General features: G+C 47.5%; 1 protein-coding gene across 1 annotated transcript in view; it reads right to left on the bottom strand.

Annotated features, from left to right (window-relative positions):
* Positions 1 to 25,037, bottom strand: part of ITPR1 (inositol 1,4,5-trisphosphate receptor type 1) — a 318,686-nt gene that overhangs the window by 84,550 nt on the left and 209,099 nt on the right. The window contains exons 39-40 of the mRNA XM_082847216.1: positions 19,204 to 19,336; positions 17,015 to 17,205 (exon numbers count right to left, since the gene is read on the bottom strand). Coding sequence (XP_082703342.1) covers positions 17,015 to 17,205; positions 19,204 to 19,336 — 324 coding nt within the window. The remainder of the gene's footprint in view (positions 1 to 17,014; positions 17,206 to 19,203; positions 19,337 to 25,037) is intronic.

Consider the following 25,037-nt stretch of genomic DNA (forward strand, 5'->3'; position numbering starts at 1 on the left):
TGGCTTGAAGATATCAGATGGTTTACAGGACTCTCCCCTGTGGCATCTAGGACATCTTGATGACAAATTTAAAACCCAGGCAAAGGTAACTGGGAGAAACATCAAGAGAGGCTCTGACACTTGCACAGAGGAACTTAGAGGACTCAGGAAATGCACGTGGGCATAGATTTCTCAGTAAGAAGGAGGGTCATGGCAGAGGTGCCGAGGCCAGCTGTGAATGTCACTTAGGTTCTCAGTGCGCAGGGTCCAGGCTTGTGAGTGACACGTCTCTAAGGCCCCCACGGAAGGACTCTAGCCGCTGACAGTTGCTAATGAGAAAGTATTCTCAACCATGAAGTTAGCTCGACTGGAAAAGTTCCAAAGGGGAAGTCCCTCCAGTTACTCAGAACGGGGGGAAATAAAGTTGCCTTCTTGGTCTGGAATCTGGGGATATTTTATGCAGATGGCTCTGACAGAAGTTACTAAGGGGAAGTCAGCTCGCCTCTGATTATTCAAACAGGCTACTGCTATTAAGAATTGCACAACTCTTGGGCAAGGCAGGGGTGGGTTTCGGCTTTGTTTTTTTTAAGCCTATCCTCACGGGAACTACTTATTCTTTTCGAAGAACATTTCATTATAACCTCCCTAACTCACGTCTTTTAAATGTCTCTGCTCTGGTGGGAATGTGACCGACGAGGCAAAGCCATCAGAGCAGCCAGGGTGCAGGTGGACACCCCCGGAGCTGCCACCCGGGCTTCTCAGGAGGGCACTTCTGCTTCCCTGCTGAGAACTGGATGCCGCAGCCACTTTTGTGCACTCAGTGCAGGCTGAGTAATCCCGACCTGCAGCCTTCAGGTAACAGAAGTTGCCCAAGCTCCAGGAATGATCACTGTGGGACAAACGCCTTCCTTTGTTTTCATGTGGTTCCACCTTATAATGTGCTAGATGAGATAAGAGCTGTCACCCCACCCAGGGCAAGAGCACAAGGAGGATTATGGAAATGCCAACAGCCCTCCTTCTCTGGGGCAGAGCGATGGTCTGTCCAAGGGGCAATGGAATCCATCTAGCTCAGGGGCAACCCGAGAGCAAAGGGTAAGCTTCTATCGGATGAGCTTGAAGACTCCCAGGACAGGTCCCTATAGTGAAGGGGCTGGTAATAAAGAAAATTATCCTAGGAAAAGAAATAGGTGAGGGCGGGAGGAAAGACACCTCAGCCGAAACCCTTCTGATGTCTTAGAGCTACACGATGGGGAACTCTTAGGGGGAAAAGGAAAATATTCTGTTTCTGGAGACAGCTCCAAGAATACTGAGCTGGGCGTGAGAAACAAGGAAGCTGATAGATTGGAGGGAGAAAAAGAAAGAAAAGAAAAGGTGGGGAGAAGAAGGAGTCAGGGAAGGGGGAGCGAGATGGCTGAGAGACGGGGGAATTAAAGAACACCATGGCAACAAGTCTGTCCACCTACCCTGGCCGCCCACCCACAGCCAGATTCTTTGCTGACGCACTTGAGAACAAGCTGGTTCCTACCAGCTCAGGAAGGTGAGCAAACCCGGAGAGCTCATTAAATCCCTTCTCAGCGACTCTTGTCTGCCTGCAGATAGTGAGCAAGGAGGATATAAATAGAAGTTATATAACATCTCTTTGTTGATTCCTGTGCTTACCAAAAAAAATGCAGCATGACCTTGTTTTTTTTTTCTGCAGCGTTTTCTTCAGCCTGCGGGTTGAGGACTTTAAGCCAGTTAGGGATCATCTTAAAGTTTAAAGAGGAGACTATAGATTTCCACATTAAGGACACTCAGGAGGATCACCCAAGCTCGGAACCCGCAGGATCAAGTCCTGCTCAGGTATTAAAAAAAAAAAAAAAAAAATCTACTTGCTATAGAATAAAACTTTAAGGAATCCTGTGGCGTCCTCCGAGGACATTTCTGATGATGCCAGGAGTTGTATTAACACCCAAGAGCAGAGAACCGTGTGAAACCAAATACATGACTTGGGTTTTCAAAGGAGGTCAGAGCACTCAAAATACATACATTTAAAGCCAACTGATGGTTTCTAAATACCTCCAGGAAGATTCAGTTGTCTTTTTCTTTCTCAACAGGCAAGACAGTAAGAGTCCAGTGGAGGGCTTCCCTGGTGGCGCAGTCGTTGGGAGTCCGCCTGCCGGTGCAGGGGACGCGGGTTCGTGCCCCGGTCCGGGAGGGTCCCGCATGCCGCGGAGCAGCTGGGCCTGTGAGCCGTGGCCACTGAGCCTGCGTGTCCGGAGCCTGTGCTCCGCAACGGGAGAGGCCACAACAGTGAGAGGCCCGTGTACCGCAAAAAAAAAAAAAAAAAAAAAAAAAAATAGGCCTCCTCCTTCGGGAGGCCAACAGAGGTGAGAAGTGCAGAGGAAAACGCCAACGGGAGGCCCTGAGATCTACCCCAACCCGGTCAGAGTCTCCAGCGCTGCCGGGGCTCCTGGACAGACTCTGGTTCTGACATCTTCACCGGGAAGTAGCTTTAAAGGAGCGTGTGCTTACAAGCTGTGCTGCTGAACCCCCATTACTCTGCTATCTTGTCTAACCTAGTGATGCCACAAGACTCTTTCAAAAAACTGTTACCATGGGAACTTTCCTCTCTCAAGCATTTTTCAAGAAATGTTACAGGTGCTGCAGAATTCAATCCCCTTGGTCTCAGTAAGCATTTTCTGAGTCTTTGAACGTGTGGCTTCAACCGAGAGGACTTTCAAACCCATGATGCAAGGGTTTTGAACACAAATCTCTTCAAGGGATGGGGTTAATCACACAGGGCATGGGTGCTATGATGTCCCGAGGCCCCACTAGGCACGCAAATTCTGAACCACAGGGCCTTTAACGCAGCCTATCCGCTAAACAGAAGACCCCATAGGGATGTAAGCAGCTCAGAGGGTGACCCCAATAAGGGATGCTGTGGCTATCCTCCCTACCATGGGATTTCCCTTCTCATCAGAACTGGGAGGTGGTCAACAACACAACAAGGCATCCATCCAGGCAGGGCAAGAGCCACCATCCCCCACTGAACCCCTGGTCCTAGGTCAGCACATCAGCTCATCTCATCTCTCAACTGAGCCCTATTAGCCCAAGCCTTCTCCTCTTCTAAATTCCTGTGACGAAAACACCATCGACCTTCTATAATATAAACAGCGCAGATCTGGTAGGAACCAATACATCTTCCTGTCCCGACGTGGCAATGTTGCCAGGTAACAATGTAGAAATACACTCAGAAAACTGTATGTGACAATATACAACCTCCGCTCCGCAGCTGATAACCGAGGGAGTGTTAAAACACCATGTTCTCTGAACACTTGGGCTCTTGGTGCGAAAAGAAAATTAAACGGGATATTTCCTCTTGTAAATATAAGACAGGCATACGACTCACACATGCAGCCACTAACTGCGAACAGTAGAGGGGTTTGCCGCAGCCATCTGCAATGCACCCCAGCTTTCACTCTCCTGCCCCTCCACTCCCCCCCAACATGGATTCCAGAAAACTAAGAGAAACGTAACCAAGCACGAGCCTCTCCTGTGTTAGGGACAAGTTCACCTCCGACCAGAGAAAGGACACCAGTGGCAACTACAGAAAAACTCATACCTTATTATAAAACTGGGCGTGCTTCCATCGTGTGGTTCCTAAGTTGACTTAGAGAATTCACTGCATGACCAAGCAGTGACCACTTGCTTCTCAGATCAAATAACTAGCGCTGCCTACCCGCTCCCAACAATGACGAGGAAGATGCAAAGCACCACAGTGGATGTAGGGCACTGATTAACTCCCTGGCATTGGACCCATGCAACTTCAAGGCTGTCCAGCATGGTAGAAAGTCAAGAGGTTTTTGAGGGAGATAGACCTGGGTACCGAATCTCAGCTCTGCGAACTGGGTGACTTTGCGTAAGACCTCCCTCGATCTTTTGGGACTCAGTTTTCTTATCCAGAATTGGGGTTATCCCACCTCGCCCAGATCAAGTACACAGCAGCACCATGCGCTGTGCCTGCCCTGCAACGGGCACTTTATAAAGGCAACAAGTCCTTTCCTTTTCCTTCTGCAACACATAAACATTCTTCAACCTGCCCAAGACTCGAATATGGGGAGAATCCAGTGCATGGAGCTTCTTCATGCAAAATGCGCAAAAGATGAGCTCTAATAAGCCTCACATTAACCGAAGTACATATGCTCCTTTAGATGCAAGTGAAAATCAAAACTTCTGGCAATATAATCTAACTTTTCTTAGGAGCCCTAATTCAATGAGCTGCCCTCTGTCTCCACGGAGAGGAAGTTATGCAAGAGACCTTCCTTCCCATTAACTTTCATGGACCTGAGACCCTGGAACCCGCTAGAGGGGAAGCAGCATGTGTGGCACATATAACTTTTATTTGGCAAATGAGATGCCCAGCCTGAAAGGTAAAGTCTTTTGTGCTTCTCTTCTCCATCATGCACAGGCCGGTGATGTAACCAAAGCAAAGACACACAAGCCATCTCAGGACTTCTCTGGAAGGCAGACTGCCCTCCACAATGAGTCCACTAACAAAAAGAAGAACAAAGAGAGAGAAGCCACACATTCTGCAGAGGGGCTGAGAGCTCAGGCTCTTCTCTGTATTTATTCATTACGTAGTGATCGAGTTACCTTTACCCAACACATGCAGAGACTTCCCTGGGGAACGTGGGGTTGAAACAAACCCTGATACAACTACCAGCTAGCTCTGTGACACTAAGCAAGCAACTTGACCTCTCAGATCCTCTATCTCCCGCTGAGCAGAAAGGGGTCCAGGCGGTACCTGCCCACACAGGACCACCACGCAGAGTAAATGAGATCGTGCAGAGAAACCAAGCCTCGCTCCTGGCACGTGAGCGTTCAGACTTTGGTACTCATTATTATTACCACCAACTACAGTTACTGTAAAGAAGAAAAGGAGAAGGAAGAGCTCCATCGAGAATCTCTGGCATCACAAGGAGATTTCTCCAAATTGACTTTATATATTTCCCTTGGGTTCTGATAAACTTAACTCCTTCTCTCACCTAAAGAAAGTGCCTCTTTAAAATTGTGATAGCCGTTCACAACACATTTCACATCCTCATGTTTATATTGGGAAAAGAACAAGATGACGAACGTAACATGGTGGCGACATACGGTCCAGACTTTGATTCATTCAGGGAACATTTATTGAGCACCCACCATGGTCCAGGTGCTGGGAAGTAAGACTGAGGCTTGACCCTGGGAGAAATTACACTCTTGGGTGGGGGGGAGGAGAGGAAGACATAAAACCAAAAAGCAACTGTGAGCAATGACTGCGTATTAGGCACCATTCTGAGCTGCTGTGTGCTTTCCATATATTATCTCATTTAATCCCCAGAGGAGCCCTACGGAGCAGGATTCTCTACGTGCATTTGCTACGTACAGATTGACTTCCCTTCATCCAACACATGCAGAGACTTCTCTGGGGAGCCTGGGGGTGAGACTTGATCTCTGCCTCCTCGGGTCTTACAATGAGCCTCCATTTCAGGAGTGGTGACTGCTGAGTAAATGAACTGCCCAGACAAAGAGACCACTACTTCTGCCTCAGGGGATCAACAAGTTTCCAGAGCAGGAGGCAATTTAAACAGAGCTCAGGGAGCGTGCCAGGCAAAGGGAAAGCGGCACGTCCCACACGGAGCAGAGGCATCTGAGTACACGGCCAGGGCCGGGCAAACGAGCAGGTTGCAGCCACAGGACAATGAACGCGGGGGTGAGCGTGGGAACCCAGGCAGGGCCAGGCACGTGGGCACCAGTGGATCGCAGCAACAGGGCAGTGGATTTGATCTTCCGCGGAAGGCTGTTAGGACAGGGAATGAGGTGGTCCGGCCTTCATCTGGCGGGGCGGGGTGGGCATCACTGACAGCAGTATGGAAGAGAGAAATGTCCGGAGGCAGGGAGGCCTTGAAGAGCCCATCTCAGGCTCAGAACTCAGATGGCCCGTTCTGGCAGATGGTATAGGATGCTGGTCAGGGGCAGGAATTCTGAAGCCAGAGCGCCTCGTTTCCAACCCCAGCTCCCCCAGCCCCAGCCGGGTCACTTTGGGCATGTCATGTAGCCTCCAGGTGTCAACTGTCTGGCTCATTACAAGTCTGAACTAAGTCCTGACTATTAGAATACTGGGAGGTAGAGGAGACGCAGAATGAGTTCCTGATGAAAATCAAGAGGGAGGAGTTGATGACATCAAGGTTTCCAGCTCGGGTGACTGCACAGGTGGCGGTGGGAAGTCCACTGACCTAGATACAGAACACAAGAAGGCCAATGCGGTGGAGGACTGGAGGTGATGGGCACGCCTGGGGTGGCGTGAACTGAGAGTTAACGCAGGTGGAGATGCCCAACAGGGATCTGCGCAGAAATCTGGAGATGATCACAGAGGTAGGGCCAGGAGCTGTTGGCATAAATGGTAGCTGGGAACCATGGGGATGGGTGAGGTCACCCAGGGAGCTTGGAGAAAAAGACGACAAATAGGCTGGAGACCAGGCGCCAGCATCTCACATATTTGAAGGTGAACTGTATGTGTGCCAAGGAGTCCCTTGTTCACCACGAGGAAAACCTCCAGAGGAAGCACAGAAATAGCACAGCGTCAGGCCATCAGGAAGTGACTGACGTAAAGTGTGGCACCCTGGGGTGGACGGTCAGACAGGGCTTCCAGATGAAAACTCTGGACTCCTGAGCCATGTATACAGATCCCCTCGGGAAGGAGCTGCCCGAGGCTGCCTTCCAAATCTGCGTTAAAAAGTGCTAAGCAGGGCGATGGAATACATTCCCGCAGAGGCAGTAAAGGGAAAGGGGAGATCAGCCCTCCAATCAAGAAAGGAAAGAAAAAGTAGAGGCCTCTCGCTCCCTGAATTTCCATTTATAAGCTGAGTAAGTGGCCAGACTCTCAGGGGACTTAGGGTATTAGTCATCTGGTGAATATTTACCACAAACCTATCACTGCTCTCTACCGGGGGTGAAGACGACAGAACACAGGGATTAAGACTCGGTTCTTTTCCTTAAGCAGCTGCCTATCTCGACAGCAAAGATTCAACAAACACAGGGGCTGGCAGAGGTTTTCCATAAAGGTCCAAATGGTAAATATTCTAGGATTTGCCGGCCGTTCGGTCTGCGGTACAACCCCTCAGCTCTGCCCCAGCAGCGTGAGAACAGCCAAAGACAACACTAAAGGTTATTGTAAGGCTGGCTGTGTTCCAGTAAAACTTTATTTACAAAAGCAGGCGTCGGGCTGGATTCGACCCACTGGCCATAGTTTGCCAATCCCTGGACCAAGGTATCATAAGCCAACAGAGGAGAATCTGGGGTCAGCTTAGAAGTTCATAAGAGGCACTCCATCCTCAGAAGTCACTAAGGAAAGTTAGGAAGAACACGGACCTCTTGCTAGAGCTGAAGGAAGAGAAAGAAAGAAGGACCATTTAGACTTGTGGATTTAATAGGATACAATGAAGGCATAATGACAACAATTTTCCAGTCTTCTCTGACATTTTTTTTTGTTCCTCAGTCAAATTTTGGAGATCACGGAAAACCCGAGGTTTCCTCTGAAGATATCTCTTCTTAGAAATGAATTCCTGCTTATGGGTTTTCTAGGAAGCAAGAAGATGAACACTTTGCATCCAAAGATCTCCCCCCAACTCCCTAACGACCGCAGTCCTGTTAGGGAAGGCCAGAAGAGCACATGTATGGAACCGTCCACTTCTGCCTACAGTGTTGGCTTTGCTACTCAGGAAAGAAGAAAAGTAACATTGGGTCTCCAGTTCCTCTACAGGCACGAGCCGGTGGGCACATCTTCCCCTCGGACCACCGCAACAGGACTGTGCTTCTCAAACGCAAGTGACAAAGAACACGCTGACCATCTTTGCAGTCATGTTCTGTCCTCAACTGCAGTAGGTCCGTGCATCATCCAGGGCCCACAACACTTGGACAGCTGGGGGCGTTCATTCAAGTCTTATATTCCCAACAATGGGAACTACATTTGGATTTTGAGTCTTCACTGCAAAACCTTGGTCTAGACCCATAATCCTAAAAGACTCTTGTTCAGTGACACACCAGTTTCCTGGGGATGGAGAGGAAGGGCCTATGTCCAAGGATGACTTAGACCAAAAAGTAAGAATAAAAATAATAATACACAGAAGGAAAGAAAAAGTCCTGGGTCAGGGAGCAGGTAACTGGACTGCCTGTTGCTTTCTGCTTCGCCCAGAATGTCCGGCAGCGTAAAAAACCAGTACCCGAAGCAATGAAGCCTCCCACCCTCCTGGACCTCCGATGTTAGCTCAAATACAGAAAGAGTGAGAGGGACTTAGGTGAACAGTGTGTGAAAACAACATACGACAGCACACCCCCCAGGCCCACTGGATCATCAACCACTAGACAGAAGCAAATTATCAGAAGTTGGATTTTTGACGGAGAACAAATTGAAGAAAACAAAGCTCATTTTTAAATAATAAAGGCTGTGTTAACACAAAAAATCACCACCTCGTTTCGAGATCCTTCTGTGACCTGGGCACCGAGTGAGGCACTTTCGGTGAATCACCCTGTCCGACCCATCCCAGGAGCCCTGTGAGGTGGGGATGGACACCGTCCTGCTCCCCAGGCAGGAGCTGGCCTGGGGGGGTCAAGGACCTTCCCTGAGCCCTGGGGTGGGAGGTGAGAGGCAGGGCTGGAGGCCTTCGTCCCTCCATCAAACCAGCCCCAGGGCAGCAGCTCATTCCTGCAGCCACGCCCTGTACCCCCCCTCCTCCATGTGGCCCTGTTTCATCCTCTCAATAACTGCATAAGGAAGGGACTCAGGCTTCCTAACTCGTGGTTTACAGATGAGAAAACTGACTTTCACAGCATCCTGAGAAAGTCCAAGGTCACCCCGATGGCAGGGGCAGGGCCGGAATTGTAGCCCAGGTGCTTCCACTCTAGAGGCCAAGCTCCCTCCCCTGCCACGCCTGCCCTTCTGGGCAGTGTCCCCCGAAGTCCCTGACCCCACGCTACCCGTTCTCCAAGGAGGGCCAACTGGCAGCGCCTGCAGCCCTCCTCCCTGAACCAAGCCGGGCGGCTTCGCCGTCCAGACCCCTGGTGGCTTCAGCCAAAGGGCACAGGGGGCGGGGCCACCAGCCTTCCTCTTATTGTCATGGCAACGGCTCCCACACCCCCCAGGCTGGGGAGAAAGCAGTCTCCTGACTCCACTGCTGGCCGTGCTCTTCTCCCACATGGATAAAACCCGAGGTCAGAAAACACCGCTCCCGAATGACTCATTTCTGACTTGGCTGCCAAACACAACACCCTTTTACGTAACTCGCTTGCACACCAGTCTCCTCGTCCTCCGCCTCGGGGTAGCTGTCCTGTCAAACCAAGGCTGATCTGCCTCACCAGCTGGCCTCCCACCTCCCGCCAAGGCAAAGCAAAGCGCCCTTCCTGCCCCCCATCTCCGCTCACTGGGGTCGGGGTGGCCTCCAGTCCAGCGTGCTCCCCGCTCAGTGCCTTCTTGCGGCGACTTCTTCTGGAAGGGGTGGGAGATGTCCTATCGAATATTGGCTCTTGGGCTGCTGTCTTAAGCCAACCACAAAAAATAAGTGTGTGGCAAGGGAAAGGCCCCTGGACGAGGGACCTCTCTCTCTCTCAGCTGAATCCGCAGCCAGCTTCCTGACAGAGCACTTCTCACTTTTTCCAACTCGAGCTGTGTACGTGCGGAAAAGAAAATCCTTTCTGGGTGTGTCTGTAGGCTAGACTTGGCATGGGAAGAGCCGTGGGCAGCCATTTGATACATACAACTCACTGGGCTTCTGCAACCGGAAGCAATTAATCCACAAAAAGTGTTCTTTTTCGATCTTTTCCCTGCGTTTGCTGTGAGGTTCTCTATGGTCGTGACAGCACGTACAGCCCCAAACATCTGTATGTGCTTAAAAAAGAAACCTAACACTGGGTATGTTCAAAGATACATTCTACTCCTCCCCTTCCCCCAGGTGAGAGCAGTCTCTGTCCTCCTGAAGCGAAGAGGAAGTGGAAGAACCTCCCCCGGGTGCTGGTGGGGACATGTCAGGAGGAAGAAACACAGAAATTGGCAAGGACGCGAAGGACGGATATGCAAGTGGCATGAGGCTCGCTGAGCCCTGCGTTGCCAAAAATTAATTCAGAAGCAAATGCTTATTTGATAGTTTCCCACTTGCTACAAAACATCAAGCGGAAAGACTTCTTCTGGGGGCTGGCAGGAAGTGGGTGGCATGAGAGAGGGCAGAGAGAAGGCAGGAGTTACTCTTTTTTTTTTTTTAATAGATCTTTACTGGAGTATAATTGCTTCACAATACTGTGTTAGTTACTGTTGCACAAGAAAGAGAATCAGCCCTATGCCACATGTTCCCATATCCCCTTCCTCTTGAGCCTCCCTCCCGTCCTCCCTAGGTCATTGCGAAGCGCCGAGCTGATCTCCCCGTGCAGTGCGGCTGCTTCCCACCAGCCAACTATTTTACATTCGGTAGTGTATATATGTCCATGCTACTCTCACTTCGCCCCAGCTTCGCCCTCCCACCCCATGTCCTCAAGTCCGTTCTCTTCGTCCACCTCTTTATTCCTGCCCTGCAACTAGGTTCCTCGGTACCAATTTTTTTTTTTTTTTAGATTTCCTACATATGCATTAGCATACGGTATTTGTTTTTCTCTTTCTGACTTATTTCACTCTGTATGACAGACTCTAGGTCCATCCACCTCACTAAAAATAACTCAATTTCATTTCTTTTTATGGCTGAGTAACATTCCATTGTATACATGTGCCACATCTTCTTTATCCATTCATCTGTCGATGGACATTTAGGTTGGTTCCATGCAATCCCTATCAAACTACCAATGGCTTTCTTCACAGAATTAGAACAAAAAATTTTACAATTCATATGGAAACAGAAAAGATGCCGAATAGCCAAAGCAATCTTGAAAAATAAAAACGGAGTTAGAGGAATCAGGTTCCCTGACTTCAAACTATACCACAAAGCTACAGTAATCAAGACAGTATGGTACTGGCACAGAAACAGAAATATTGATCAATGGTACAGGATAGAATGCCCAGAGATAAACCCACACACATATGGGCACCTAATTTACAACAAAGGAGGTAAGAACATACAATGGAGAAGATAGCCTCTTCAAAAAGTGGTGCTGGGAAAACTGGACAGCTACATGTAAAAGAAGGAGTTACTCTTAAAGAGAAGCTTGGTCCCATGGCTCAACGATGTCACCAATTCCTGGAGAACCCCAGGGTAGTGGTACCATCTCCTTGCTCCTATAAGCAGAGGGTTCACCATGAAGCCTGAGCCACTCTGACAGCACCCAGGTAGGAGAAGTTTTGGAGGCAGTATCTATCTTCAGACATTGTTACCATCAGAGAAGCCAGGGCAGGGACAGAAGATATGGGAAGACTTGGAGTCCACTATGCCAGGCCAGGAACTATCCCCAATTCAGCTTCCAGGCATTTCAGAGCTTAAGTGATGGTGTGACAGATTACAAGGTTTCAGAGTAAGGTCAATTCTCCATGTGAGGGTTCCTAGCGAGCATTGTAGGTCCTTAGTTTTGGACTGCTACAAATGGAATCCCTCTGAGATCTGGATAATGAAGTTTAGAACTTCTGAAGAACTCTGGTCCCCAGTGACCTTACCCTCAGTACAAGGGTGAATTTTCACACACCATCAGAAGGGGAAGGACAGGAGTTGACACTTTTGCAAAAATGGGATTGAACTTCCAGAGAGAACTGAGCTCCTCCATTGCAGAGACAATAGTGTCTCCCTTTCTTGCCCAACTCAGGGGCTTGACCGACCCATGGCAGGTGCTCAATCAACGATAACAAGGGTGTGGGGGAGCCAGCCTCCCTCTCTCCTTAGTGCACAAGCTCTACTCACAGCAAGAGGTGCCACTCCTCTCCCCTCCCTCTGGAGCCGAGCCGGTCTCACGACTGGCTTTGACCGGTAGAACGTGGCAGAAGTGTTGTACCATGGATTCCAAGCCCAGGCCTTAAAACGACTGGTAGCTCCCACATCCTACTCCCCAAAACGCTGCTTCTCAGAACCTAGCCACCACGCTCTAAGAAGCCCAGACCACACAGAGAAGCCACATGGAGGAGAACCAAGGGCACAGCCCCCGCTCAGCAGCCAGCTGGGAGCTAGCACCAGTGCTACAGCCATACAAATGGCCATCTTGGCCGTCCCAGCCCAATCAAGGCCCTGATGACTGCAGCCCCAGCCAGGATCACACACAGCAAAACTACTTACTGCTTGTATGATGAGGGGCGAGTTCCGTAACTATTCTGGGCTTTAGTCTCATCTGAAAAATGAGATAATCATGGCACCTCCCTCTTAGGGAGACTGTAAGAATTAAATGAGATGATACATGAGAAACCCGTAAGCATAGTTCCTGGTCCACAGTAAGCCCTTAATAAATGCTGGTTATCGTCATCATCATTACGGTTTTTACTTTCATTTTTTAATGATCATACAGTAAAACTGACTTTTTGGTGCGCAGTTCTACAAATGTTCACACATGTATAGATTTGTGTGTCCAAAGCAGGACACACAACAGTGGCATCACCCAAAAAACTCCTTTGTGCTATTCCCTTATGGTCGGATTCTCCCCTCAGCCCTGTGCTGGAAAACACTGATCTGTTCTCCATCCCTACAGCCTTGTCCTTTGAGAATGTCATATAAACAGAAGCACCCAGGGCATCGCTTTCTGAAACTGGCTTCTTCCACTCAGCGTAATGCCTCTGAGGTGCAGCCACGTCATCGCATTTATCAATAGTTCATTCCCTTTTATTGTTGAGTAGGATGCTGTTGCATGGACGTCCCACAGACTATGCAATCACCGTACTTTAAATAATTATCTTCACTAGCCAGGGAAGAAAGACTTCAGAAATGGAGCCAGCCAGCCATCACTACTGGATTCTGAGTATTTCTGGAAAAACATCTAATAATCTCTAAAAAGTCCTGATTCAAAGAGGTAAGGAACCCAGGAGTCCACACGCATGTATGTCTCATGATAGATACACACAGGAACAGAAACCCAGGGATGACTTCCTGAATCCCACACAAAACTGGGTTGGAAAGCATGTCTCACTCCCCTTCCTCTCCACGTGAAGCCTGCTGCACATCTTGGGAGGAGGCGCTCTTCTGCAGCTGTCTCCTTGGAGAACCAGCACACAGCCCTGGAACTGTGCAGTGCTGCATGCCCCACAGCGACTGCCTTTTCTACCACCTGTCCCTGAGAAACAGGAGTCCAGGGGAGCCCACCTGGATTCCCTTCCTGGGACTGGGACACATCACGGTGAACAGGAAGGACGGCGGGCAGTGCGCTCCAGCTGGGACCCACCCCGCCTGTAATGGCCGACAGCCTTCGGCGACCATTAGCAGTCACAACTGCAGCCTTCACCCGACTCAGGCTAACTTCCCAGCTGCTCTTTTAGTACTCTGAACCGGCTTCTCTAAAGCAAAACAAAACTGAATCACACTCCCCCTGGGACTGCAGGGTGTCTGTGCTTAGGTGGCCCCAGACAACTTGAATTCCACATCATTTTCTCTGGAGAAAAGAGGAGCTCAGGGCCAAGTCAGCTGCAGGCTAGAATGAATTTTCCTGGAACCGCAGGGTTTTAACGAGGCAGTGGGTGAAATCCTCCCAGCAACCCCTGAAATCACAGGAGGAGAGAGAGATGGGGCACGGGCAGAGCCAGCACACGCTCCCTGCTGTGCCCTCCCAAGCTGGCAGGGGGCTCACAGGCCACCCTATCCAGGCCCACCCAGCCGTGAGCACACTGGCTCTTCCAACAGACAGCAGCTCCGCTCGCCGAGAGGCTGGGCCTGGAGCTCCACCGAGGCATTTCATCTGGAGCCTGAGCATATGAGTAATAAATGTGTGAAAACATGAAACTAATATTCGTAATTACTTTACAAGATAAAGAACTTGAAGGAAAAACAGCTTCTGTGTGCCTTGCCATCACCATCAGGGGTACACTGTGAAAAACACAGCATCTCGCCAGAAACTCAGACTGCGTCGTGCCAGCCAGGCTCAGCGCCGGCAGCCCTCAGTCTCCTCGAGCCCTCCCCGGGCTTCATTATTCCTTAATTAACGGTGTCTTCTTGTGTCCAGTCATCCAGACTCGGTAAAGCCTCCCGGGGCCAAGTGGGGGGCCCTCTGACCTTCTGGCTTCTGGCATCCAATCGGGTGACACTTTGGCCAACACGCATTAACTATAAATGGGTCCAAGGCACCAGCCTTGAGGAGGGAGCGAGCGTCGGAGAGTCTCCATTCATGACGTCCTGTCCCCACCGGGCTCAGGATACTTTTCCTCCTTTATTGAAGTATAGCTTTTGTAGAGTAAAGCACACCAATTCTAACTGTATGGCTCCCAGAGATTGAAACAGATTTATACCCACGTAACTACCAACACGTAGCCCATCGTTTCCAACACCCCAAAAGGCCTCCTATGCCCCTCCTAGAAAACATCCTGCCCTGTGAGCACGCCTTCCACTCTTGTGCCTCTGGGCCTTCTCGCCCTGCGGCATGGTCCAGCCTCCCTACCCCCCAGCTCTGTGCACAACTTTCTGACCCACACCCATCCTTCAAAACCCATGTCATCAAAAAACCTTTCACTGGCTCTTCACGTGGCTGCCGTTACTTCTCCCTTGGGGGGGTCCGCAGTATCCTTCCTACCTCTTGGATGGCACTACACATCATTCTTGAGACACAGCTTCCTATGTGCATGTATACTAAGTCTTATACCCTTGCTTCATTTTTAATTTCTTGAAGACTGGGATTAGCAAATTAGCAACTTTTTTTTTTTTTTTTTAATTGAGGAGGGGAAGGAATAACCTAAGGTTTCCAACTTATTTGGCCAGTAGGGAAAAAACCCCAACCACTATCAACACCACTTCATTCAAGAAAAGATATCAGAGATTAAAAAAAAAAAAATTGGACAGGCTATAACCTCAGAATAAAATGGTCAGATGGTCCTTCAAACTGATACATTTGGTTTATGAAACACTGACCGCATCACCCTGGTTTCCACACTTGGCTGTGCCTGGAGAAAACTCTCATAGACCGACCGGCCCCAGTGTCTGGAAACCACTGCCCTGAAGTCCCTAGTTCAGTGTCGTGTACACAGCAAGTGCTCAATTAATGTTTAGTTTGACTGATCTAGTCCCTGGGAATCACATGGTTCAGAGACCAGGAGAGTTTCAGCCCTGCTTCCATGACAGCGCACATACCCAGACAGCAGGACCACGGCAGTGGGCAGGCGAATCCTTGTGAACAGAGGACCTGCAGGACCCATCCACGCGCACACGCATGGTCAGACTCACGCGGGACAAAATCAAACGGCAGCCCACATGTTACAGGTCACAGGTGCCCGTGTGACAGTTCAGTCGTGCAGCGGACTCTCCCACCGGCACAAATCTCAACTGAGGGCAGCGCACATAAGAACGTCAGAAGTGTGTGTTGGGGTACTTGGGCTGGAGGCCGAGGAGACAGGGCCGCCGCAGTTGCCATGGGTGGGGAGGGCACAGGGCGCCTAGCTGCAGGAGCAAGTGGGGCTGAAACCCAGGTGCCCTGGCTCAGGCCCAGGAGAAGAAATGCCCTTTTTAAATTTGCACAAAGAAACAAAACTTCATTAATCCAGATTCTGAAATTAAATTCAAGACCAAGAATATATGGTCAGGGCTTCCCTGATGGCGCAGTGGTTGAGGGCACGCCTGCCAATGCAGGGGTCGTGGGTTCAAGTCCTGGTTCAGGAGGATCCCACATGCCGTGGAGCAGCTGGGCCCGTGCACCACGGCTGCTGAGCCTGCGCTCTGGAGCCCATGAGCCGCAGCTGCTGAGCCCGTGTGCTACGAATGCTGAAGCCTGCACGCCTGGAGCCCGTGCTCTGCAACAGGGGAGGGCACCGTGGTGAGAGGCCCGCGCACCGCGGCGAGGACTGGCCCCCGCTCGCCGCAGCTGGAGAGGGCCCATGAGCAGCAACGAAGACCCCACACAGCCAAAAATAAATAAATAAAATAAACTTATTTTTTTAAAAAAAGAAATAATACATTTAATTAGGGGACCAAACATCCCAGTGTACACCTGCTGACCTAGCATAATAATTAATGGCATAAAAAAAAAAGAATATATAGTCAAGTCAAATATATACATAAGGGTGAACTTTATGATATATGAATTATATCTCAATCAAAAGCTGTTATCAAAATGTGTGTGTGTGTGTGTGTATGTATACACACACACACACACACAGCTAAGTAAACCCTTATTCAGAGCCAACAAAGAATGAAGAATGCATGAAGGGAGTATCCAAAGTATTTTAAAATATTTAAAGGAATCTTTTTAACTGCCGTGTCCACGTGAAAATTATGTATATATTATTAAAATTCATTAAAATTGCTTCTTTAAGGACTTCTACTCAGAATTCTACTTCCTATTATTATTTTAAAATATGCGTCATAACAAGCCAACAAAAAGTCATCTATTTACCTTTGACTAAGCTAGCCTGGCTTTCCCCTATTAGCTCCTATTAGTTCACACTGGTTCAGTTTTATTGAGCTTTTCAGTTAAAAGAAAGAGAAATATATAGTTTGCAAGAGCTGCAAGGTCCACAGATGTAACAAATCTAAATAGCACACAGTCCAAACCCCTCTGGTCATCAGGTGACGGGATCCTCTATGATCCTGGATAAAAGCTGTAAACATAATTCACGCAATCATTCATGAACAAACATTCACGGATTATCTATTATGCTCCAAATCCTGGGCCAGGTTTCTTCACATATCCTCAGCATTTTATCAGTTTTTGAATGTAACTCACGTTTTAGAACCAAGTCTGAATTAGGACAGGATGAACAGAGCAAGATAGCAAAAGAATTCGCTTTTCAGAACAATACGATTTTGTGCCCTAAAAATGAGCTGTCTCTCGTACAGGAGTCTCAGCACCGCCCAGTACCTGGTGCCCGGAACAAATCCTCCTCCTGTTCAGCAAGGATGCCCCATGAGCAGCAAAGCTGCCTTCTTACCTGTATGGTGGTGTTGCCTCCTTCCAGCAGGGCGATGGCCAGGAGAATGCTTTCATGGAACACTCGATCGCTGGATGCGTTCATTATGAGGTCGATGACTAGATTGGAGGCCCCCTCCTTGTCAAGATGGCACTGAACCTCAGCCAGGCTCATCTCCCCCCTGCTCATGGAGCTGGACCCGGAACCTCCCCCTAGGAAGATGGAACATTGCTCTTATCAACCACAATCAGAGCAGTTAACATTTATTGCGTACTTACCGCGTACCAACACTTTGTGCACTCAACACTTCAGTGATGCTATCTTAACAAGCACAAAGGAAGGTACTCGTTATTAGCACAGAGATTAAGTCACTTGTCCAAGGACACCCAGTGCAGCTTGTAAGTAACAGAGGTGGAACTTGAATGTAGGCAGGTAAGATGAAGGAAGAATAAGACATTTCAAGCAAGAGACTTAAAGCCATCCAGTCAAGACTCTCCCTTACATTAAAATACAGTGACCCGGGGCAGAATTATTAAGAACTGATCTGAGTTTAAGAGACAAACCGAACTTAAACACTTCTTAGAACTTAAACACGCTCAAGAAGCATAGCCTATAATGATCACTTCAGTTCTCTTTCTAAGAAGCCCACCCCAGCCCCAAAACTCACCCTTTCACATACTTTGTTCATTCATTCATTCAATAAATATTGACTCAGTGCTTGGCATGGAGCGGAGAACAGGGGGTAGGGGAGTGAACCAAACAAAGTTCATCTCCTCACTGAGCTTCAGATGAGAAGAATACACTTAGGAAGAGACGGCCTGTGCCATTTAGTGGAACAGATTCCAATCATGTTGAGAAAGTGCCTATTTAAGAACTTGCACTATTATTGGCAAAACCCGAAATATTAATGTTCATGGGGAAATGGGGTGATTAAAAAAAACCACAAAAAAACCCCAGAAAATCATCTATCAGTCCCTCCCTTCAGAGTTCAATTCAAATGCCACATCCTTTACATTGCTTTCCTTGACCTTCTAGAATCTATTGCATTTCTAGTACAAGGTAGACACTGGCTGTCACATCTTCTCTCCAACAGCTTCTTAAAGCAGAACCTGTCTCTGATGCATTTCCAAACCCCCCTCCTGATATCGCTCCAGAGCCTCACATGTTTGTTGAATGACTGCACTTCGGCAAGTGAAGAGAAATAGTTTTGAGATGTTGTGGGAAGAACTTCTGCTTGACAATCACTGGGAACGTTTGGATGAGAAGCTAAGGTCTGTCTCTGGGGTGCTCTGCGGGCAGATCCGCTCTACATTTTCATTTGGCGAGAAGCCCAAGATCCCTCCCCAGAGATTGCCAGAATTACGTTACTAACCACTGAGTATTTCTGTGCCACCAGCAGAGTCCACCAAGGACTGAAGTGCTCAAGGGTCATCACCACAGCCTGGGAATCAGGCAACTCACATTTGTGCTTTGAGCACGGAACTACTGGCCCCTCTTAAAACCAACACCATCGCTCACAGTTGAATTCAACAGTTTTGGTAGCCTTTACCTGTAATTGTGCTTACAATGTTTTGGGACTCCTTTCAGGATGTGTTTTTAAGCAATTCTTTACTGGTTTTTTTTTTTTTTTTTTGCAGAAACCTAAGACTTTGGGGAGGCACAAAGCTTGGGCATTAGAATTAGATTTAATTAATTTAAAGCAGCTTTACATTACAGACCAGTCACTAACAAGCTCCCCTTTCCTCTGTTCAACAGGGATGACAGCAGTCCCTACCAGATAGTAACTCGGAGGAGAAAAGGAGATAAAGAAGGCAAAATGCTTGGGAAAGCCTTCGGCTCAGTAAGTGTACAATAAACGGTGGCTTTCGCCTCCTCACTGCCAACAGCATACTCATTTTACGGGAAAACATGAGTCCTCGTGGCCACGAGAAAATGTGCGATAAAGTCAAGTTCATTGAGTCATTCAAGTCTCACCAAGAGGGCTGCTGCATGGGAAAAAGGGGCAAAACACTCAGCCAATATCTAATTGCAGGGAAACATTTTTAGACACCAATTTGATGGTAGACCAGAGACAAAACAAGCTGCTAAAATAATACACTTGCAACCCAAATGCATCTGTTAGAGGTCCAACCTGCTAATCAGAAACATGCAGCTCTTGCGTGGCACACTCAGTTCACACGTGCAGCTAATTAGCACCCCACGTGGCCTACCTCCTCCCCCGGGCTTGCCGGGTCCTCCTGGTGACAGCGGGCCATTGCCAAAGCTGGTAAGGCTCTCTCTTCTTCCTGAAGGTCTGATGTTTCCATAGTAACGGTTGACCAAAATCTGCCTGAGGGCCTCACCCTTAATTCAAACAGGATAATGAAATCAGGTTCTGAATTTAATGCATGACTGAGCTACTAATATTAAAAAAAAACAACACAGAGGTACTCAGTTATAACTGGCTCAGTCTCACTCAGTGAAAAAATAAATTATTAATAAGAGCATTTGGCAACTCTGAAGTTAACTTCTTCAGTGTTTTCTCAGGAAACCACATCATAAAAAAGCATCAATCTAAAATATGAAATATCTGAAAGTACTCTCTCACACGGTGATAAAGACAGAACATTAATCTCGGAGGGTAACTAAGAGTAACAAAAAACAAAACAAAACAAGAGAAAATCCCTTTGGGATAAGCCAATAAAATTCAGACAAATTGAAAAATTCACAGGTCATCTTCCCCACAGCAATATGAAAATGTTACTCCAACCAGAGCATTCATCCCAAGGTCCAAAGAAAATCTCAACCTATCAGAGTAATAGAGTAAACAAAACAATAAGCTGAAAGTAAGCCTTTCTTACAGAAACAGTCAATGGGCCACATAGTGAAGAAAAAATAATGCAACAGAAAATAAATTTCTGGCAGAGATCAGATATATCAATCAAAAAATAGGCCGCATGGACAAAGTGACATTTGGGATTTGCTTTGAAGTAATATGGGAGGAGGGTACTAGCTGGGTATAAATGAGACAAGAGTGGGCCTGAGTTGATAGTCATAGAAGCTGAGTTATGAATGAGGGTTCTTGAAACTCTTCAAAATATGTATTTTGGATATTTTTAAACATTTCCATGATAAAAACTTAAAAATATACATAAATATCAAAGGACTCCTGGGCAGGGGATATAACAAACTGCCGCGATTCCAACCAAAAAAGAAAAAAAAACAAAAAATCCTAACCAAAAACACAACCTTGACTTATTCTCAAATACTACGCACATTGGTAAAGCAGCACAAAGCAGTGGGATTTATTCTCGGCTCTACTCCTCGTGCAGTCTTGCTGAGGGACTCCCAGACCACCTCCCAATCTGGAAGTTTCTACCAGTTACAGGATATATGGATTTCCCCTGGACCCTTAAGTCCTGGAGTTCCTCTGGCACGTCACTGAGAGGTAAGTGGGAAGTCTAGCAGAGAGAAGAGGTGCTGCAATACAGCAAGTCTCTAAGATAGAGACACAGGAGTTCTTCTGAAGAGACCTGCCACTGTAACGGGAGCCAGTGGAGCTTAAAGTGATTTGTTGAGAGGCTCTAAGAGCAGGCCTGGAGACTTCAAGGAGGGTGTTTGCAAAACAAGATGGGAGGGAGAAGAGTGTCCTAAGGGTGGTGGGGAGGCAGGACCAGGGAAGAAGGACCAAGGCACAGAAACCTTTAGTTCAACTGTCAAAATGATGTGAGGTCCCAGGGCTACACAGCCTGGCTTTTCTCCTTTGTTAAACGCATGCTGCTGGTCAGACTCCAGGGAAAAATGGAGAGATGGGGTAAACAGGAGAGAGAGAAGGGGGGAAGGCAGTCCTGATTTTTAAATGAAAGTTCAGGCATGAAAAGAAATCTCAATTTTCCTCTCTCCATTCCATCCACAAATACGTCTCTCGTCGTAGTTAAGCAAGGGAGAATGCCTGTAACTAGGACATGAAACTCATTTCGTACTTTGACCACCAGTAAATTCAAGATTCCAAGAGTACTTTCAGTGAAGAAGCTATTTGTGATCTTTAAAAATACTTTCAAAGTAAGCTGTTTTCAGTATAATATTCTTTAATGGCTTAGGAAACCACATTTTTGTATAAAGATATAGCTTTGCACCAGAACAAACGTTATCAACGCTTTCCAAAGCAGTCATGGAGAGCATGGTGATTTTGAAAGGCTGACTTCACAAGAGAAACACATATTTCAAAGGAATGGTCAAGAAAGCTGACTAAGAAAGAAAAGGGGGAAAGGCAAGGCTACCGCCACATTGAATGTAACAGTACACTAAATACCATTTCCCTCTGTCAACACAATGATGCATCTACTTGATTTTGTTTCTGAAGATACAAACTCTGAGCTCCCCCAGAACGGAGGGTTGGCAGGAAACCATCCCGGTTTTCTATGGGATCCTCTTGGGCACCACAAGAACACTGTTTGAGAGGTAAATGGCTGATCTGAGACCTGTACGCTGCAGCCACAGAGAACAGCCAACATTGCCACTGTGGCAAGAACCTGGAAGAGCACAGGGTTGAATGGTCAAAGGCAGGGTGACTGTCACCAGCCAACAAACATGCACCCTTTAAGGGAAGACTCAACCAGAGGCTTCACACTACGATTCCACCTAGGACTGGAGTGGCTCAGAGTTTCCGCTCCTCGGGGTTGTGAGGGTCTCATCAGCAAGACCCAGGTCAGTCTGCCATCAAGGAAGCAGGAAGTAGAGAAAGGAGCATATGCCGTCCGGGAACACGTGGACTCCAGGAACAGGAACTTCACATTTATGCAGCCTGGATGCCAACTAAAGTTCCAAAGGGATCTCACATTACCATTTTGCCTCTCCTTGCACAGACAAACCCTAGCAGTTACCATAGCAACCAACGCATCAAATGGTACCTTTTCCCCCATAAGAGGATATCATGAAATGTGTTCATTATGGAAAACACACACACACACGCTCCACCCTACAAACTTTTAATTTTTTCCCTCTTAATTGTACGGTTTTTGGCACACATGCACCTCACCTTCACTCCACAAAAAATAAATTTTAAGGCAAAGGGGAAAAAAGAGAACACGTGGGATTTGCTTTTTTTTAAAAAACAAAAAAACGAAAAAACAAGATGAGATTCATTCCCTTTCTGAAAGAATAAAGACTGGAAATTTTAGGTAAAAAAAAGGGACAGAAAGAGAAAATGCAGAAGCATTATTAAAAGTGATGCAAATCCTTAGTGTGAAAACTTAGGTTCAAGGAAAATTCTGTTTTTCTGAGCTCGTGGTTTAATTTAGGAAAAATTAAAATCTGCAGAGAAAAGCCTTCCTAATCATCTTGATATAAATTACTCAACAGCACGAAGCTGTTCACGGCGTACTGGGCTGAGAAAGCTGATTGCAGAGAAGGAAAAAAAAGTCACTTCCCAAAAAACATCACTTTCCCAGCTCTCATATTTGGCCATGCAGCCTTTTCTTCAAAAAGAATACTAGTTTTCCCCCAGCAGTTTATACCTACAGCATGCAAACCAATATCAGATGTTTGTCTCTGGTAAAAAAAAGTTCTACATTCCACACACATGATTACCTAAGACTGAGAAAAGACAAAGGCAAAGGGTTTCATGTGCAGTTAAGTGTCAGGTGAAAATGGTGAAAAAGGCAGGTCAGTGATGCGGAGTCAAGAAAACAGACTCCTGCCTTGCAAGTCCGTTCAAACGCGTTTCATTCCGTCAATGAAACTCGTGGCTAATGAACTGTGTGGGAATAGAGCCCAGCGTTGAACACAGCACTAAGAGTTAAGGTCGCAAAGGAGAGGAAAAGTGACCTTTGGGCTCCCAGGTTCCAGCCGCTTAAAAATCAGGTGCTTCAGGAAAGATTACCCTCTCACATGAGCAGTGAGCCTCTCACACCTTAGTCAGCACTAAGGCAGCACCTTGATTTAAAAATACCTTCGTTTTCCTACTCCGGTTGTCTGTCAAATCACTGCTGTGTCTCAGTGTGCAAGGCGACCATGATCATTAATATCCCTTCTCAGAGTCCAGCCGCTCTGCTAAGTGCTTCAAGGGCACAGCCCTGGAGAGCAGTCATAAGGGATGGAGACTATTACCCGCATTCTACAGCAGGAGAAACTGAGGTTAAATCATGTGCCCCAAATCACACAGCGAGGGCCTGGCAAAGGCAGGCTTGAACCGGTTTCTAATTCCAAAGCTCATGCACTGGAGCAAATCAAACTTAGGGCATGAGAGACAGCTATGTGCCTTTACCAGCTACTTCTAAGACCCAGGACAATGCTTGAAGGACAGGCAAGGATGGAAAAAACAGGAATGCAAGGTGCCCTTGATCAATGAACGGCAGGAGACACTGGAAGCTGGTGGGGAAGGGCTGAGTGCCAACTTCCTAGAAGAGCTTCTTTGGTCATAGTCTGAGAAAGCACAATCGCAAGAAATAGGAAAGGACTCGAGATGTGCTGGGACTGAGGCAGGGACTGAAAGCACGTGAGCAGAACAAAGGTGCCCCGGGCACCCACTCATCTCAGACGCACATTCTCCAGGACACTGGTGAACACGCTTTCAGGGCAGTATTCGCCACGACTGCCCATTTCCTAACCCTGTGACTTGTGAAATGGAGGGGAAGGCTCTCTTGGCAGGTCAACAGCAGCATTTATAAACATTTACGCGTTAACACGTGTAAAAGTCTTAGCCTAGGGATCGGCATACGATAGGCACCCAGAAAACCAGGATATCTGGTATTTTCCAGAAATGGGTAACATGCAATCAATGGTCAGCATGCTAACGATATACGTGGCCTTCTAGGAAATGGTTTAGCAATGCACAATCAGCATCTTAAGGAAGAATCTACCCTTTGGCCTAGAAATTCCCCTTTTTTGAATCTATACACATATGTACACACTTGTCCAGTTCCTCATCAAAGGAAAACATTACAAAGTACTCGTTAATTTGTGGAACTTTAGCCAGTTGTTAACTTTCAAAGACTATCCAAGAAAATGCTTAGATATATTAAAGGACAAAAGCAGGGAAGAAAAGTTATACACTTGGAAGAACCCCAATGACAATGAAAGTGTATCTGCGTGTGTTGCCACCCATCCTCACGTGTGCAAAAAGGGGGGCAGAAGAAAATATTAAATCAAGAGCAGCTTTTATAGCTAGGTAGTATAATTATGAACATTTTTTCCATTATACTTGTTTTGTTTATTATACTTTACCCATGATGATCATCCGTTACTTATAGAAAAAAAAATTTGTTTTTAAGGCTACACTTAAGGAAAAAGCCACTCCAGGAGAAGAAGAGAGGATGTGAAAAGCTGACTTGGTCGTTATTCGGGGACCGGCTGGGTGTAGTGCGCGAACAGGTAGTTTATGGGCAGAATCACCAGTCAGTTTCACTTCTGTAAATGGCTGTGATTGGTCCTGAGCCAATTAATGCTATGACAATGACAACCACCACCACCACCATCCGTCTTTAAGTCACAGCCTGTGGCTGTGGACAGTGCTGTGGTCATTAGCTCCCAACACCCAGGACTACGTACCCTTTTATGGTCCTCCAGTTGCCTCAGGGGTGGACTCGGTTCAACCTCCTGCTAAGCAGGCAGAAATTCCATTTAAGTACGTACAACACTAGGGAGACACTCCCATCTTCAGGATCAGCCACAAATAAAATACACGGAGCATGCGTACATAGCGAAGACTGACACAGAAGGAACACAGGCCTGTGTGAGGCTTTCCCCAGACAGATACCAACGCTCCATTACTTCGGATGCCGCTTAACAATGCGCCCATCCCCGACCCTCGGGCACTGTTTAAGATGAACAGGCACATGACTAATACGTTTGGCCAATATTATTTTTTGCACAGATTATGAAAAGGAACTTGAATGTTAGGTACATTTACATGAACCCAAAAGGGGTCATGATGCAAGACTCAACCGGGCAGGTCCTTACATGACTCACACATGCATTACTGCACAGCACATGCGTGAGGACATCAATGCATACACTCCCAAGCAGACACATACATGAGACCTCAGCACTCCCCAGCCACCAGCAC

The sequence above is a fragment of the Leucopleurus acutus genome (assembly GCF_964270905.1).
Source record: "Leucopleurus acutus genome assembly, chromosome: 10".
Lineage (NCBI taxonomy): Eukaryota > Metazoa > Chordata > Mammalia > Artiodactyla > Delphinidae > Leucopleurus > Leucopleurus acutus.